The sequence below is a fragment of the Phaethon lepturus genome, unplaced genomic scaffold (genome assembly GCF_000687285.1).
Source record: "Phaethon lepturus isolate BGI_N335 unplaced genomic scaffold, ASM68728v1 scaffold25472, whole genome shotgun sequence".
NCBI classification, from domain to species: domain Eukaryota; kingdom Metazoa; phylum Chordata; class Aves; order Phaethontiformes; family Phaethontidae; genus Phaethon; species Phaethon lepturus.
In genome coordinates this window covers 15,335-32,327 of record NW_010526143.1, presented here as the reverse complement: position 1 = coordinate 32,327, position 16,993 = coordinate 15,335, and the positions used below count along the sequence as shown (strand labels likewise).

Sequence of the window (16,993 nt, the reverse complement as noted above, 5' to 3'; positions counted from 1 at the left end):
AGACAAGGTTCTGTGAATAAGACATCCCTAGAGGGTTCTTCAGACTAGCATGTAACCATAGGAGGGTTTCTGTTGGATTGAGGTCCTCGGGTGCTAATTTTGCAGTCCTTTTCCTTTCCTCACCGGTCTGCAGACAAGCTTCTTTAGAAGACTGGCAAAGAGGGTGGAATAACGCTGCAGATACTGAGGAGTTCAGAAGAGGAAGTTTATTCTCTCTCCTTTTTCAATGAACATTTCCTTTCCTTTGATGATAGCTTTGGTATTGTTGCAAAAAGAAGGTTGAGATATAATTCTACCAGCAATTATTTGTTAGATAATGATAGGGCCTATTAATTCCTTTAAAGAGGCCTGGATTGCCTTTTTTTCTGTGCAGGGAACTCTTGAGCTTGGCTTGGGGCTGTGCTAGAATACCCGCACAGGGTGGGTGACTCCATCTCTCTCTTCCAGGTACTTCCTCCAACCCATGTTCTCAAGTTTTAGAGCCTGCTGTACTATTAACTTGCAGATGGAGTGGAAGAGGCACTCAAAAAACCTCACAGTGGCCCTCCTGGTATTGTTGGGGGAAGGGAAATCAGCTCTCCAACATAGCGGTGCCCTTGGGGGATGATGCTTTTGTAATGTGTCACAGATTTGGTGTTCTGGAAAGTAAATCTGCCTTGCCATCACCTTATCTCCATCATGTCCCTGCAGCTCCACGGGAGTGTGAGGAAGATGAGTTCTCATGTCAGAATGGATACTGTATCCGCAGCCTGTGGCACTGTGATGGTGACAACGACTGTGGTGACAACAGTGATGAGCAGTGTGGTGAGTAATGTGGCCCTACAAATACTGTCCTGCCAATGCTTTAAGGGGTTGCAGAGACTCCAACTGGTGCAGTTCTAGGATCCACTGAGCATGGTGATGGCTTGCAACTGGCTTGGCTGGGCTGGGCTTGCGATCTCAGGCTGTGTGGCTTACCTACAAGGCAAAAATCACTTGAGACTTGCTATTCCTTGACATGCCACTGTAAAGTCCCATGGATTCCTTTTGAATCCAGTATTTGGTGTCAGTTAAATGAACAATGATGGCTTTGCTCAGGCGTTGCATGATGTGGGTATGTATGGTTTAATAAGCAGTCTTGTTTGTGGGTGCTCTAGGAGCTTCAGGAGCATGGTGAGGTTGTTTCCTGGGTACTCTGGGAAAAGCCAAGGCTTGCTTTGCATTGCTGTCTCTGCAGATATGAGAAAGTGCTCGGAGAAGGAGTTTCGTTGCAGTGATGGTAGCTGCATAGCTGAGCACTGGTTCTGTGATGGTGACACAGACTGCAAGGATGGCTCGGATGAAGAGAATTGCCGTAAGTGCTCTCCTTGCTTTGTAACCACAGGAAATAGCCCTTTGGACCTGCTCCTGTCTTGGGGTTTGGCACACTTTCTGCAGCAGAAATCAAAAACAAGTTAGTCTTGCCTGTGCTGGCAGCTATGCTGCCTTCTGTTGCCTACCCCAGAGGGCACGGGAGAATGGTGTATCTCGTGTGTTACCTCACAGGCGTTATGTTGTCTGTGCCTGGCTCTTCTCTGTTCTTTCCCATGGCTGTGTGACCTTGAGTCAGAACAGAATGCTTATGCTTTAATGAATACATCTCTGTATAACTGTAGGAGTTGGAGAGCAGGAGGAAGGGGAGAAAACTATTCCCTTTTTCCTCTTGTCCGATTCCTGCCTGAAATTTTCAGGAGGGGGGTGGCTCTGCCCGCAGCATCTTCAGGGACTGCACATCCACAGCTGGCATACTGCAGGGGCTGCCTGTCTGACCAACCTCTCTTCACTCGGCTGCTTTGTGCAGGACATTGTCTGAAAAGGGCCGATAGGACAAATTAGCTGGAAACTGATGTGACTGATGGGGATGGGGGGCTGTGAGAGCCCACAACAGTTGTTTTCTCCTCCACCTCACAGGCTTGTAGTGAGTGGGACAGTGTCCATTATGCCCCTTCCTAACCCCCACTGCCTCTTTCCTGTGTCTGTGAGCACTGTTGATGTCTGTGGAAGTTGCAGTGGTCCCTTCCCCCACCCTGCTCTCAAAGGCATTTTGCAGAATTTGTTCTAGATAGCAGGAAACTTCAAAAGGCTCTGGGAGGGGGATCAGGGCCGCCAGCTCCTGAAGGGCAGGGGGAGTGGATGCATGGGGGAGTTGTCTTTTATCTCTCCAGATAATGAGAGTTGGCAGGGAGCCAGGGGCTGCAAACATTTCTAAGCCAGGAAGGGGCTCTAAGAGGAAGCCAGCCTCTCTCCCTCTCCTTTTCCCCTCTCCCCTTCTTGCTCCCTTTCCTATCGCTTCCTGCAGGCCATGAATAGGCCTTTGGGAAGGGAGGGGAGATGTTTTAACCTTGCCTCCTGTGGGAGTGGAGGGGCACCCAGAACTGGTGCCTCTGCTTCTCTGAGATGGAATGCTTCTCCAGTCTTAGCTGGCAGTTGTCACTGCAAGGCATTTTAAGTAACTCACTGAGAAGCTGTTTGGCTACCTCCCTTTCTCTTATCTTCCTCCATGTGGTTGTCATCTTCTTCTTATCTCTAATCCTGCTTGTCACTCATCTAGGGCAAGGTGGGTCTACACTGTTTGTGGTTTTTTTTTTGTTTGTTTGTTTTTTGTTTTTTGTTTTTTTTTTTGTGGGTTTTTCTTTTTTTGTGTGTGTGTTTCTTCTGGGGGCGTGTGTTACAATTGAGCCACACTATGTAAGAATTTAAGTCACTGACTTAATTTTCTCCTCAAGGAGACCCAAACACTCCTTTCAGGCTCCTTTGGTGAGGCACATGGTAACACACATATTAGTATCCAGCCACAGGATACTCACTGAACTAAAGCTCTTACTGCATGCCTGCAGGCTGTGCCCACTACTTCAGGTTGGAGAGGCAGGTGTAGTTCATTTCCCAGACTGTCAGTCTTTCTCTTCCCTTTTGTTTAATGGATTTATTTTCAGAGCTCCTCACTTGGAAGACTCATATGCCTGAAACATGCAATTCGTTCTCTGGAGAGCATGAGAAGAGAGATCAGATTCTGTTGTGTGGGACTCCAAATATTTTTCATCCCTTCACACTTAGTACACTGTTGAACAGACAACAGCAGGCAAATCCTTGACCATAAGTTTGTTGAGCATTGCCCAGGGTCATCTCCTTACTGATAAGGCACAGTTTGTTTTGGCAACAGCTTGGGAGGAAAAGGAGCAGGGAAATCCTCAAAAGTCATGTGCAGACCTGGGCACCTTGCTGCTTGCTTCCTTCCTTTGGTCTTCAAGTGCTTATTTTTGTTATAATCTTAAAGGAATCATTCCTTAATATAGAGCTACCCCAAAGGGTATCTTTATTTTTCCATCTGTTTTTGTTTTTCAACCTTTTTCAGGTTTAATAAACAATGTAAACACTTGAGGGCACTAAGACATAGTGTCTGAAGCATAAGGTGGAAGGTGACAACCTTGGATCCTTTCTGTTGCTTTCCCATCAATCCTTCCTTCTTCATAGCTGTTTTCTTCTCTAGAACTTAACGTCTCTTGAAAAGTTTGTGTTTATAGACTAATATCATATCTATTTTTTTTTAATTATTGTTAGTGAATTGTCTGCACAGTTGTCTTTATATATAGGTTTAGCCTGCCCCTCAGTGAAGAACAAACAGCATTCAAGTTCCTCTCAGTAATACAAGTCATGCAGAGATAGGCAGCAAGGGCTAGTAATTTCCACCACCGTTCCACTGAATACTTGTTAGTGCATTGTTAGACTCAGAAGGTTGCATCTAAACTGGATTGTGCCCTGTCACCTCAGGTGTTTTTTTCAATTCCTTTGTTAGCATCAGATGTTCCAGCTGCCACCTGTAGTTTGGAGGAGTTCCAGTGTGCGTATGGACGCTGCATCTTGGACATCTATCACTGTGATGGTGACGATGACTGTGGGGACTGGTCTGATGAATCTGACTGCTGTAAGTTAGTGCAGGGTGATATACTGGTCGAAGCATCTGAGTTGCAAACCTAAACGGATTTTGCATTGGCTGGAAAGGGGTTGCAGCGTAGACAGCAATTTAATTATTCACACATAAGCTAGCGTGCTTTTTTTTTTTAAACTCTGTAAAGTGACACTAGTGATGGGAATTGTGTAGTCAGCATACAGGAATTAAAGCCACTTCCAGGAGGAGTCTATTCAGGACCAAGTTCCACAGTAGTGGGGTGTAAGGGTGGTGATGAGGGGCTTTGGGGATGTTACATTGGTCTGAGTTTGCTCTTTATATTCTTTATAATCTCTGCAGCATCTCACCAGCCTTGTCGCTCTGGAGAGTTCATGTGCAACAGTGGCTTGTGCATTAATGCTGGCTGGAGGTGTGATGGAGACTTCGACTGTGATGACCAGTCAGATGAGAGGAACTGCAGTGAGTGCTGGGAACTGGTGGAAGCGTTCAGTTTCTGTGGATACAAAAGAGTATTTGGGACTGTTAGCTCTGGAATTTGGTCTCTTCTGACCTTCTTACTCATCTAATGTCCTTTTTTTTGGTCCCTCAGCTACATCTATGTGCACAGCTGACCAGTTCCGCTGTAAATCAGGGCGCTGTGTCCGTCTGTCCTGGCGTTGTGATGGGGAAGATGACTGCTCTGACAACAGCGATGAGGAGAACTGTGAGAACACAGGTTTGGCCTGCTGCCTTGCTGTGTATAGCTAATGTTTCCACCCTGGAGGTAATAGGTGGTGAAGTCTCATTTGGATTGCTTCACTGAGTTCAGCCTAGAGTTTCCATCCTTCCCAAAGCCATGGGATTTATAGCCTATCTTATGTGCTTGCAAACAGGTGCAGGTCTGTGTGCTTAAGCTAATTTAAGTGATGGTGTTTTCTGGTCAAATACCAGATCCCTGCATCTTCCTGTCCTGTCCCTACACTATGAATTACCACAGAACTCTGACACAATTCCATTCAGACTTGGAAACAGTAGTAGTATGCAAAGTTGCTACCTTTCTCAAATGGACTATGTCTAATTCATGCCTTCTTAGATCTGGATAGCTTTCATGTTGTCTTGTGAAACTGCCAAGCAATTCTAGCAGACAGTGGTATCAAAAAGGGCATTTTGTGGAATTGAAGGATAAAGACTTTGTTTTAGAGGTTAAGGGTGTCAGCTTCCCCCTTCGATATTTGCTCAGGAGTCTCTTTTTCTCTTTCTAGTAATCATTTTGCGTATAGCCATTCCTTTATATAGTGGTTATGGAGAAGAGGGTTTCAACAGACCCTAGTGTTATGGTAGGATTCAAGGAATATCTAGAATCTTCTACTTTCCTTAAATACTTCAAGGTGTCTGTAGGCCTTGTTGAGGAGTAGTGTGTACTGCTCCGTAAATTCATCCCAGTGAGTGGAGCCCAGCTGTGCATACTGACCCTTTGGGATCAGTGTATTTTAAACATTAGGTTTAGAGCTGACAAAAGGGATTTGTGAAACTGTACCTCTTGTTTGGGCCTGTTGAGGAAGGGAGAGTGGGTGTTCTCCAAAGGCAACTGAGCTCAGAGGACCTGGAGAGGCACACTTTGTAGCCATTTGAGAGCAGCTACTCTAGATTGGTCAGCTGTCATGAACACCAGTGTGCAGGAGATGGTGGTGATCCTGGAAAAAGCAACTGTACGTAAAGACAAGCTGGTAACCCTGTTTCCTCATCCTGATAACAAAGGTATTTAGAGGTATTGAAAGAACAGTTGCCACCCAGAAGCCAAGTCAAACTTCCAGAGCCTCTGAAATTCAACCTGTCCGCCTCAAACCAAACCCAAGGTGGTCGAGTATAGCTATTGGTATTGTAAGGTTAGTTGTGCAGTTCTGTGTTAGGTCTATGGTGATAGTTACCAGGTAAAAATTAACTCAGGGCTTCCAGGCAGAAAGTGTACTGGCTCATCTAAGTGAATAGTATGCGCTCTCAATGTCTGTAGCAAGAGTTAAAATCCTATGTCACCTCTTGGATTTATGCAGAATTATTTTTTTATTGGCCACAGAGAGAAGATTCCTAGAATACCAAGAGGTCAGCTGATGTAAGGATCTTTGTGTTCAATATGACAAATGCAGTCCAAGTTTCATAATCCTTCATATAAAGCATTCCTGTGCTTTGAAAACTGAATCTGCATGTGATTTGGTTTTATGTTCCCAGTTGGTGTGTCTTTAGTTCTTATTTGTACTTGCTGTTAATCTCACAACTACCCTTTTCCATGCTGCTTACAGGCAGTCTGCCAATCTTATTGTTTCTTTGCTGATAACTGTATTGTCCTGTTGTCTCCCTAGGATTATCAGAGGTTGATGATTTGGAAACCACTAACCAAGTCAGCTTAAGAGGTACAAGAAATAAGAGGCAACAGGACAGTGCAGTTACTGCTGAAGAAACAATCAGATTGGCAAAGTCCGTACAAACAGTATTGCTTTACTTACAAGAATTATGTAGAGTTTCCCTGCCAAGAGCAGAAGTTGAAGCCTGTAGGTCATGTGTGAAATCCTGTTGCCTGAGCTCAGATTTCACGGATACATGTAAATCTCATTCCAAGGCCATCACAGTACAGTTAGGGCTGGACAAGACACTCATTCCTAGGCAGGTTTAAGATCCATAGCCATGCTGGGGTGACATATCAGATGATTGAAGTGAGGAACTGACACCTCACTTGCATATGCTGAGTAGGATTGTGGAATCTGGAACCAGTGGGAACTAAGCCAGGACCTTCCAATCATTCTGAGAGAAACTAAATAGCTGAACTTTCCAATAAAGCAACATTGGACTCAGTCTGGAAGAGAGTTTGCAGGCCTCCAAATCAGCATGAAGATATGTGGAGCAGTAAGGGGTGCAAGATGAGCTGAATTCAAAGAAAGAGGAAGTAATGGATTTGTGCTCATATGTCAAGTTTGTAACAAATCTTAGAAAATGTTCTGTATCCTTTTTTTCCACCATGACTCTTGTTCCATCAGTAAGCTGTGGTGTGCTTACCTTCCGCTTCTTCTATTGCAGGGACCCCTCAGTGTGCCCCAGACCAGTTCCTGTGTGGGAATGGGCGCTGTATTGGCCAGAGGAAGCTGTGCAATGGAGCAAATGACTGTGGAGATGGCAGTGATGAGAGCCCGCATCAAAACTGCCGTAAGTCCTCCAAGCTTAATCTTAAACATAAATGGAGGGGTGTGTGTGTGGACTACACTGTGATGTGTAGTCGTCTATCTGGTGTTGCTGAAGGATGTGTGTAAGGAAGAAAGCCTGAGCTGTGATAATGGGAGAGAGTTGAAGATTGAGGAAGAAGGCCCTGGTGGTTTTGCCAATTACATACTGCAGACATGATGGGGAGAAGATTATGATCTTGGGTATCAAAGTGTGTCTACAGAGATAGTGAACCCTAAAAGCATTATTCTGAGCTTAGTTGTCCCCTTTAGTTGTGGCCTGCAGTCTGAATGCAAAGACGCAGCTTCCGGCAGAGCCTATGTTGTCATCCTCTTGCTCAGTCTGTTCAGAAGGGTGACGGCTGCCTTACACCTGCCTTGTGCCTTCAGCTCAGTTATCTTCATGTGTTCCTTTCCAGGTCCACGAACAGGAGAGGAGAACTGCAATGTCAACAATGGTGGCTGTGCTCAGAAGTGCCAGATGGTACGAGGGATGGTGCAGTGCACCTGCCACACAGGTTACAGGCTCCTGGAAGATGGCCGATCATGCCAAGGTGGGTTCTTGGAGCAGTAGCCTCTTCCCTGCTGCTTTGATGTGCTTGATGTTGATGGCTATGATAGGGTGCATATCAGAGCATGAAAGCAGAAGCAAGCTGTTGGTGAGATTGCCTGGCTTCTTGATGATCTAATGGTAACTTTCTCCCTTTGTCTGTAACATGCAGATGTGAATGAATGTGCTGAGGAAGGCTACTGCAGCCAAGGCTGTACCAACAGTGAAGGAGGCTTCCAGTGCTGGTGTGAGCAAGGCTACGAGCTGCGGCCTGACAAGCGTAGCTGCAAAGCTCTAGGTAAAGAGGGGTTCAACCTTATTCTGGGGTGTGTGTGTTGGTCCAGCTCTCATAATTTTGTCTCTAATGCTTCATTGGCAGCATTATGCTGTTCACTAATCCAACATGAGGAGAAGGAAGTACATGGGTTTGTATTAGATATGCCCAGGTTGTTGGTGAATGCCTGTGAAAATTTTGTGTTATTTTGACCATGGAGAGTTACTTCACTGTTTCCTTTCCCTGCCAGCAGGACAGCCCTTGCCTTCTTTTCCTAATTCCTGGTCATTCCTGGTGACCCAGACTGTGGGACAGAAACAGCCTCCTGCCTGTCTCTGTTCATGAAGTGTCTTAACCTTTCCAGTCAATGAGGTTGTATCACACCTTGTGGTTTGACTCTTGCTGCTGGTCACCAGTCCTGAATGCTGTGAGTGGCTGCTGTAGGACATCTGCTGTTTTTTGGAGGGCATCTATCCACATGTTTAACTTTATTCCTCAGGTCCTTTAATGTAGGAGCTGAGGAATTAGAAATTCCATTTAAAGATTTAAAATTTCATTAGGAATTTCCCTAATGAAATCCATAAAGGATGTTGATACTGTTTTTTCTTCCCCTCCCCACCCCCTGCAGTGGCAGGACCTGCTGAGTCGATATCTGGCTGAAATAGATTGTAACTGTGTCTTGTTTGTGGCAGAAGATGTGGTAAAGCATGTGTGTTTGTAGGCCTAGGAGATGGTTATAGGAAAAGGAAACTATAGTTCAACTGCCAAGAGACTGCCTAGGGGTATGGTTTCAGAAGCTGAGGTGAGACAGGCTTATGTGGGACCTGGAGTGATCACTTCTTGCTGAGTGAATGAATGTTTGTGAAAAGGTTTAAAACTGCTCATCTTTGAGATAGGACTGTATATTGAGGATGTGAAAACAACCCGCTGAAGTCTTTTGCACTGGGGAGTTGATTTCTTGCTGCCAGTACTACAAAACTATGTTCTGGGACTTGGTGCAGAGGGAATGGTAGGCAGGACCCTGTCAAAGTACTCTAATGCTGTTCTCCCATATATTCTCAGGGCCAGAGCCAGTCCTGCTCTTTGCCAATCGAATTGATATCCGACAAGTGTTGCCTCATCGCTCAGAATATACGCTGCTCCTGAACAACTTGGAAAATGCCATTGCCCTTGACTTCCACCACAGCAAGGAGCTGGTGTTTTGGTCTGATGTCACCCTCGATCGTATCATGAGGGCCAATCTGAATGGTAGCAATGTGGAAGAGGTGGTTTCCACAGGGCTGGAAAGCCCAGGTGCGTCACCACAAAAAAGGCGAAAGCCTGGGGACTGACCATGATGTGAGAATAGGGGTGGGTGAGTGGAGAAAAGTGTGTATCCAGCATTCAAAACAGAGTGCATCTCCCTGAGCAGGGTGATGGGTTGGATGGAATGGGTGTGAGATCAGTGTTCCCCTGGAGTGAATCTTGTCTAACAGAGGAAAAGACGTGAGGACTGAACTGGGCCTCTTCTGAGGCTGAGAGGGAAAGGGAACTATTTTTATGGACAAATCCTGCTCCTGGTTTCATTCTGTGCTTAATTCTCCCCTGGAGATAGGTGGACTTGCTATTGACTGGATCCATGACAAATTATATTGGACAGACTCTGGGACATCTCGAATTGAAGTAGCAAACTTGGATGGCACTCACAGGAAAGTGCTTTTGTGGCAGAACCTGGAGAAGCCCCGAGCAATTGCCCTACATCCTATGGAGGGGTGAGTGAAAACTTAGGACCCCAGTGAGCCCTCCATGCAAGTGCTTCTAGGAGAACATTGAAAACACCATCCTTGGTCAAAAAGGCTGCCTCTGGGCTCAAGCCTTTGTTTGGTACTGCCAATTTGGGGAACCTGGCAATGCTGCGGGCCTTCAGAGCCATAATCCTATTCTGGACCCTTCAGGTTTCACCAGTCTGAAAGTGCTGGATGTTAACCTTATTGGCTGTCACTTCTCCCATGGCTGTGGCCCAGTCTCATGCTTGAGGTCACAGAACTGGTATTGTTTTGCCCTGATAAGGAGCGATGCTGTGTGCAGTATGTGGGACGTGAATTTTCTAGCCTGTCTCTCTCCCTGCCTCCTCCAGCACTATCTACTGGACCGACTGGGGCAACACTCCCCGCATTGAATATTCCAACATGGATGGCTCTAATCGGCGCATCATTGCGGATACACACCTCTTCTGGCCCAATGGACTGACCATTGACTATGCAGGACATCGAATGTACTGGGTGGATGCCAAACATCATGTCATTGAGAGGGCTGACCTTGATGGGCGGAATAGGAAGGCTGTTATTAGCCAAGGTAAGTAACAGAGCTCCATATGGGGAGTGCTCTCTGCAGTAAAGACGACAGACTACCACAGTGCTACTCTGCGTTTTAGAGCCCCTGGCTTCTGCTTCTAATGCTTGTCTCCTGCTCTTTCACTGTGGGATGAATTCTGCCACTGCTGAGGATGGGGTTTGCTACCCAGTCTTCGGTGGACAGGAGAGAAGAATTGTCTGTTATATTAGTGTAAGGTGGATTGGAGCAGGTTCCCTGTGGCAAGGCCTAAGGGGCAGTGGAAAGAGCTTTCTCATCTCCATGCTAGCCTGAGTCCTGCTGGACCTGATTGTATCTCTGAATTGGATGTCTATTACAGGCCTTCCGCACCCGTTTGCTATCACTGTGTTTGAGGATAGTTTGTACTGGACAGACTGGCACACCAAGAGCATCAACAGTGCCAACAAATTCACAGGCAAGAACCAGGAGATCATCCGCAACAAACTCCACTTCCCTATGGACATCCACACACTACATCCTCAACGCCAGCCAGCAGGTAACTGCAGGGAGGGTAGAGACTCATTTGAGCCGCTAGAAGGCCTGCTGCCAGCCACCCTGTAAAGCAGGGAGGTGGCAAGCCTGAACACAGCATATCTACACATCCACCACCTTGGTCCAGAGCTGCTGCAGAACTTGCTCCATCCGGCAGTTCAAGTTGAGGTCCCTGAGCCCCGGTAACCTGGTGTTAGGTGTTACCACAGCTCCCCCTGCTGACACCGGGGAGTAGAGGCTTTTCGCTGAGAAATACTTGCGGCTTGTTTATGCAAGAGCTGTTTTGGGAAGGGTAAAAAATCGTAAGTTGGCACTAGCAATGACTGACACCTCCCTTAATCCTCTTCAGTTGCCATAATCTGTTCTAGAAGTGGATTGAGTTAAATGCTTTCTTTTAAAATTGAAGCCTACAAATGGAGTTTGTGCTTTGTTTCCTTATTCTCAGTTAACTTCTGGGTAGACAAATTAAATTATCCATGTGGATCTTGACACCTCGACTGGTGTTTTTCCTCTTTTCTTTACTCTTTGCTTTATGCGTGGTTGTTTTTGTCTTTGGCTACTTGAGCAGGGAGAAACCGTTGTGGGACCAACAATGGGGGCTGTACTCATCTCTGCCTCCCGAGCAGCAAGGATTACACCTGTGCCTGCCCCACGGGCTTCCGCAAGACCAGCAGCCATGCCTGCGCCCAGAGTAAGTGAGGTGGGACCACAGCCTGCATGCTTAGATATTCAGTGGGTGGCAGAGGGTTGGCAATGGGATTAAGCAGCAGCAGTTGCTTCCAAGGAGATGCAGCCAGGTAGACTGAGTTAGCAGTGTTAAGGCCCCTGCCAGAGATTACTTCACCTTTTTGATGCATCCCCTGTTCTGCATTCCCATTGCCCTTGATGGATGGGGATGCACAGAAGCTCCATCCCTGGGCACTTATTTCAGGGCTGCTATGGGTGCCGTGCTTACCTGTCACAGCTGATTGTTTTCCTGAAGTTCCCACAGGAGCTGTGTCAGTGATGAACAAAAAATTCAGTCGTCTTGATTGCCACAGTTTCTCTTGGTTTGCAACCATGTGGAAGAGTTAGGCCAACTGTCTCCTAGATTCTCAAGCTATGGCATAGCTATTTGACTTGGAGGGAGGTGTATGCCATTATTTGAAGGATGTGGTTGACTTTGTTCCGTCAGCATAGGTTACCCCCAAGAGACATCTCCCTACTACTCTGTTCCCCCCTGCCCACTCACCCTGCCCCGCCGGGTAGTATTTTGCTACCAATAAGATCCTGGGCTGTGACCTGCCAGTGAGAGATGATGTAGGTGGTTAAGGTTGGATAATAGCAGGGAATTGTCTGTGTCTATCACTGTGTTGTTGAACTTAGAGAAATTAAAAGAAGACCTTTCGACCTTTGATTAGGTCTTGACAAGTTCCTGCTTTTTGCCCGAAGGATGGACATCCGTCGGATCAGCTTTGACACAGATGACCTGTCAGATGATGTCATCCCCCTAGCTGATGTTCGCAGCGCTGTGGCTCTAGACTGGGACTCAAAGGATGACTATGTCTACTGGACAGATGTTAGCACCGACTCAATCAGCAGAGCAAAATGGGATGGATCAGGCCAGGAGGTACAGTGTTAATGATGTGTGGAGGTCATCTAGCCAGGAGACTCCCTGAGCATCAAATTTGAAGCTGTTGGGATACACTGGCTTTCTAAGGGGCTGTAGTTCTTGCTGGATTTGTTGTTCGTTAGTTTGCCTAGTTCTGGCTCAGAAGAGCCCTGAAGTCACTGAACGCTTCATACACAAGTTTGGTGTATGTTCCTGCTTGTATGGAAAACCTTGAATTGGGACACAAAGCATGTTGATTTGTAAGCTGTGATCAATTCCTTTGTTGTAGCCCTAAAATCTGAAAGGAAAAAGTATTAAATCCTCAGTTATGTACTACATTTGGAACAAGAACCATGCCTCTCAGGAAATGCTTTTTGCACATGCGCTTAGGCTAATGTTGCCATAAATGAGGGGAACAGAGTTCAAAGTTTGGAATTGCATTTTGAACAGACATGAAAAGTAGATGTTTCGACAAATGTAAGACTTGTTTGAACTTCTAAGTCCTTAATGCTCTCTCTCATGTGGCATTGCTGTGCTTGGGCTCTTGCCTTTTGAAAGTTAATGTTGTTTGTGAATGGGTAGTGCATTGGGCAAGTGCTTTCTCCCTCAGGTCTAATCTCACAAAGGATTTTTTCTTTTTGTTTTTATTTAGGTTGTGGTGGACACCAGCCTGGAAAGTCCAGCTGGACTGGCAATTGACTGGGTCACCAACAAGTTGTACTGGACTGATGCAGGTACTGGGATCCTCTGCTTTACCTAGGTTTCTGTCTTCCAAATTAGCCATGAAAACTGAACTGGGTAGTTCTATCTGTCTCATTCCAAATTTGTCTGTTCCTATCTAGCAAAAAATGGAGTTTCATCTCATGTGCTTCTAACAAAGTGGGAGTTGAGGTGGAATCCTTAGTTTAATTCTCTTTACAGTATCCCCAAGTACTAACTAATTCTGTAGTAAGTTTTATAGTAAAAGTCAAGCACCACTGTTGTCTTACTGCAGATCTTGTGATTGTGTGTGTTTATGTATCTTCCAGCAGTGTATCCTGGGGTGTAGCAGGTAGTATTTGGAGGATGTTCCCTTCTGGAGAGTCATAGTTCAGAGAGATGTAAGGAAGGCGATTCTTTTCTAGCTCTTCTCTTATGCTTACATAGATACCTTGGGGGCTTAGGAAAGAGCTGGTTTACATTCATAGAGGACTCGGTACCAGTGACAGCCACAGAGGTGACTTGAGAGAGCTAATGCAAGGTGACACTTTGAGCCATGTTTCTTACCTATCTTCCAGCTATGAACAGAGATGGATGGAGGAGAAAAATGCACTGTTGTATGGATGTTTTTTTGCCTTAGCTTTTGCGATTCCAGAGGTCTTTGATCTCTCTCATTCTCTCTCTTGGCTTTTGTAGGAACAGATCGGATAGAGGTCTCCAACACAGATGGGACCATGAGAACTGTTCTAATCTGGGAGAACCTAGACAGACCTCGAGATATCGTGGTGGACCCTGTTGGAGGGTGAGAGATTTTTTTCTTCCGGAATGACATGGCATGTCTAAAGAAGTTCAGGTTCTTTGGGTTTTGGCAATTGTCTTTCTCTTTGGTGCTGCTGTTCTACATTCTGCCAAAGACTGAACTTGGAGAGCTGATTTTGGATGCTAGTGGAACAAGATAAGTAGGGATAATTGCCTGTTGGGCTACAGAGCTTGCAGGAGCTGGCTAGTGTTTTCATGTGTTTATCCTGGAGACGTAATAACTAAAGATGTGGTACAAAAAATGTTGAGAATGAGGCCATCTAGGTCTTTTCTCTTTGTTTATTTCACATCTGTATTGAATTTGTAGTCAAGCTATCTACTTATCAACCAGAGTTCAGTCAGAAGGATCTCCTCAGGTAAATTACTGCTGATCTCAAGCAAGCTGTAACATCAGTGGCCTCTTGGCTTCAAAGCACTGTGTCAGAGTATTGAGGCATCAGCTGTGCCATGGAAAACAAACCTGAGTAGAGTAACAGAAACAAACGGTTTCAATAACAGATTCTGATTCTGAATCATAAGACTTTGTGGAGCTGTGGATACAGTGGATAGGAAGAAGCTTACCATAGACATTGCTTTAGAAGCATTGAAGGTCTTAAATAAGTGAGCTGTTCTTTCCTTGAGTGGATTACTGGAAGACCAGTGCAGCAAGAATATAAAGGGCCAATGGTGGAGGCTAGTAAATAATTGGTTAATTTTTAGACTTCAAACTTTTTCCTCCATGTTGTAATTAGGCCAGCACATGGACAGTAGAAGGTATATAAACTTGAGTGTTATCTTAGGTACATTACAAGAACCCAAGGCTGCACAGGAGTACAATATTAGTCTAACACTGTTTCCTGCTAGGGCCTGAAAGCACCAGGCTCTCTTGCTTCTCCGTAACGCTGCCTGGCCATAGTGGCAGTGAAGGAGTGTGGGCATTCATTTCTGTCTGGGCTTGTGTTCAGGTTCATGTACTGGACTGACTGGGGAGCCAGCCCAAAAATTGAGCGTGCTGGTATGGATGCCTCAAACCGCTTGGTGATCATTTCCTCCAACCTGACATGGCCTAATGGCTTGGCCATTGACTATGAGTCACAGCGCTTGTACTGGGCAGACGCAGGCATGAAGACCATCGAGTATGCCAGTCTGGATGGAAGCAACAGGAAGGTAAGGAAGCCATCTTTGAGGAGGGTGTCTGGGAGCCTGAGGTCTAAGTCCTAGAGCACAGAGTGCTGATGGCCCGTGCCTCTCTTTCCAGTTGAAAGTGAAATCTCCAAATCAAGATATACTGAGCTGCTTTCACTGGGAGAGAAGAGCTCCCTTTCAGTTGCAAACTGTGTGTGAGGGAACCTCCTTTTGAGGGCTCACATTTCCCCATCACTCTCCTTTTGCTGTGACTGTACATTATGATGTTGAGAGGGGGCAAGGGAAGCCTCTTTCTCTTAGTGACGACTTAGTAATGTTTTTTGGGGGGGTTGGGGGTAATCTGACCAGGTGCTGATTGGGAGCAATCTGCCTCACCCCTTTGGACTTACTCTTTATGGCGAGAGAATCTACTGGACAGACTGGCAGGCCAAAAGCATCCAGAGCGCAGATAGAAGGACTGGGCAGGCTCGGGAAACGCTGCAGGACAATCTGGAGAACCTTATGGATATTCATGTTTTCCACCGACACAGGCCATCAGGTACAGAGCTCGCCCCAAGCCACACTGAGCTGAGAGCTTGCTCAGGCTCTGGTATGTGGCACAGCTCTCCTGCAAGGAGCTGACCTATCTGTCAGCCCTTGATGCCTTAAGTCTCTGGGTGGAATATGAGAGCATGAGAATACCAAGCCAAGAGTTACTTAAGGACATTCTAGAAGGCATTACTACACCTGTTGCACCCCTCTTTTGTGCCTGTGCTACTGGCTTATGGTTTTCTCATCCTCTTTCATATAGTACATACAGCGTGTGAAGTCAGCAATGGAGGCTGCAGTCACCTGTGCCTTTTGGCACCTCTTCCGAAAGGTTACAGCTGTACCTGCCCTACTGGGATAAATCTGCAATCTGATGGCAAGACCTGCTCCCCTGGTGAGTCCTCTCTGTAGGATTTCCAGTTTTGTATTACAGCTACATTTTGCTCCTGCCTTGTTAGAGAACAAAATTCACTTTTATGTGCTTATCTGCTTTGCCCCTTGAAAATCCCACTTGATGCCTGTACCTTCAATTTGAGGGGGAATTACTATGAAGAAACTTACTGATAACTGGATTGATGTGCAAGAAATTTTTCTTGAAATTTGTTGGGCACCTATACCAGATGTCACATTTTCCCGTGTACTTTTGCTCTAATCTTGAGGTGGATTCTTTTTTTAACTACAAGGTGCTATATTCTTTAATAGGTCTGTACACACTCCTCCCGTGGACCCTCTTTTTGAGGATTGTGGAAGGCACTGTGCTTCAGGCCCTAGTACCTCTGCATTTTCTCCTTAGCGGGAAAAAACTGATTCCTAATTCCCTTTTCCCACATGTCTTAGCAGAAGTAACTCTTCTATGAGTGCAGTCCTTTTCAACTTGGATGTAAAGAAGCATTCAATAACAATCAGTAAAGCTTTTGTACCCAGACCCCCATAAGCCAAGATCTGCCCTTTTCCACTGAAGTGGATATCACCTCCAGAATGTTCGATAAATGATGCCTACAAGTTGACTGAACTTGTTCCTCGCTGATATCTGTCCATTTTCAACTCTGCAGGAATGACCAGCTTTCTGATCTTTGCCAGAAGGACTGACATCCGGATGGTCTCTCTGGATATTCCCTACTTTGCAGATGTCGTCGTCTCAGTCAGCGTCACCATGAAGAACACCATTGCAATTGGAGTGGATCCTCGTGAAGGTCTGAACTTCCTAGTGTATCCAACTACCTGTCTGAAAGGCAGCAAGTGACTTCATATTTAGATGTCTGAGTAAAGACCCAAGTGCAGATCTTACTGTAGGTTGTGAATTTGGGTAGGTTTGTTTTTTTTTTTCCTAGTATGTGCTGGAAATATTCCTTTCCAATCAGGAAAGGAAATGTCCTTATAGGAAAGCAGAGAACCCCAACTATGTGGAAAAAGCTACCTGCTATATTGAGTGAGGTTCCTGTGCATTTTG

At 45.8% G+C, this 16,993-nt stretch overlaps 1 protein-coding gene across 1 annotated transcript in view; it reads left to right on the top strand.

Annotated features, from left to right (window-relative positions):
- LRP4 (low density lipoprotein receptor-related protein 4) overlaps positions 1–16,993 on the top strand; it is a 69,913-nt gene that overhangs the window by 41,334 nt on the left and 11,586 nt on the right. Inside the window, exons 4-23 of the mRNA XM_010282982.1 lie at positions 691–804; positions 1,217–1,333; positions 3,812–3,940; positions 4,265–4,384; positions 4,515–4,640; positions 6,974–7,099; positions 7,533–7,667; positions 7,836–7,961; positions 9,000–9,230; positions 9,532–9,688; positions 10,054–10,271; positions 10,609–10,785; positions 11,350–11,472; positions 12,182–12,390; positions 13,025–13,106; positions 13,768–13,873; positions 14,835–15,036; positions 15,364–15,553; positions 15,806–15,937; positions 16,596–16,736. Coding sequence (XP_010281284.1) covers positions 691–804; positions 1,217–1,333; positions 3,812–3,940; positions 4,265–4,384; positions 4,515–4,640; positions 6,974–7,099; positions 7,533–7,667; positions 7,836–7,961; positions 9,000–9,230; positions 9,532–9,688; positions 10,054–10,271; positions 10,609–10,785; positions 11,350–11,472; positions 12,182–12,390; positions 13,025–13,106; positions 13,768–13,873; positions 14,835–15,036; positions 15,364–15,553; positions 15,806–15,937; positions 16,596–16,736 — 2,961 coding nt within the window. The remainder of the gene's footprint in view (positions 1–690; positions 805–1,216; positions 1,334–3,811; positions 3,941–4,264; positions 4,385–4,514; positions 4,641–6,973; positions 7,100–7,532; positions 7,668–7,835; positions 7,962–8,999; positions 9,231–9,531; positions 9,689–10,053; positions 10,272–10,608; positions 10,786–11,349; positions 11,473–12,181; positions 12,391–13,024; positions 13,107–13,767; positions 13,874–14,834; positions 15,037–15,363; positions 15,554–15,805; positions 15,938–16,595; positions 16,737–16,993) is intronic.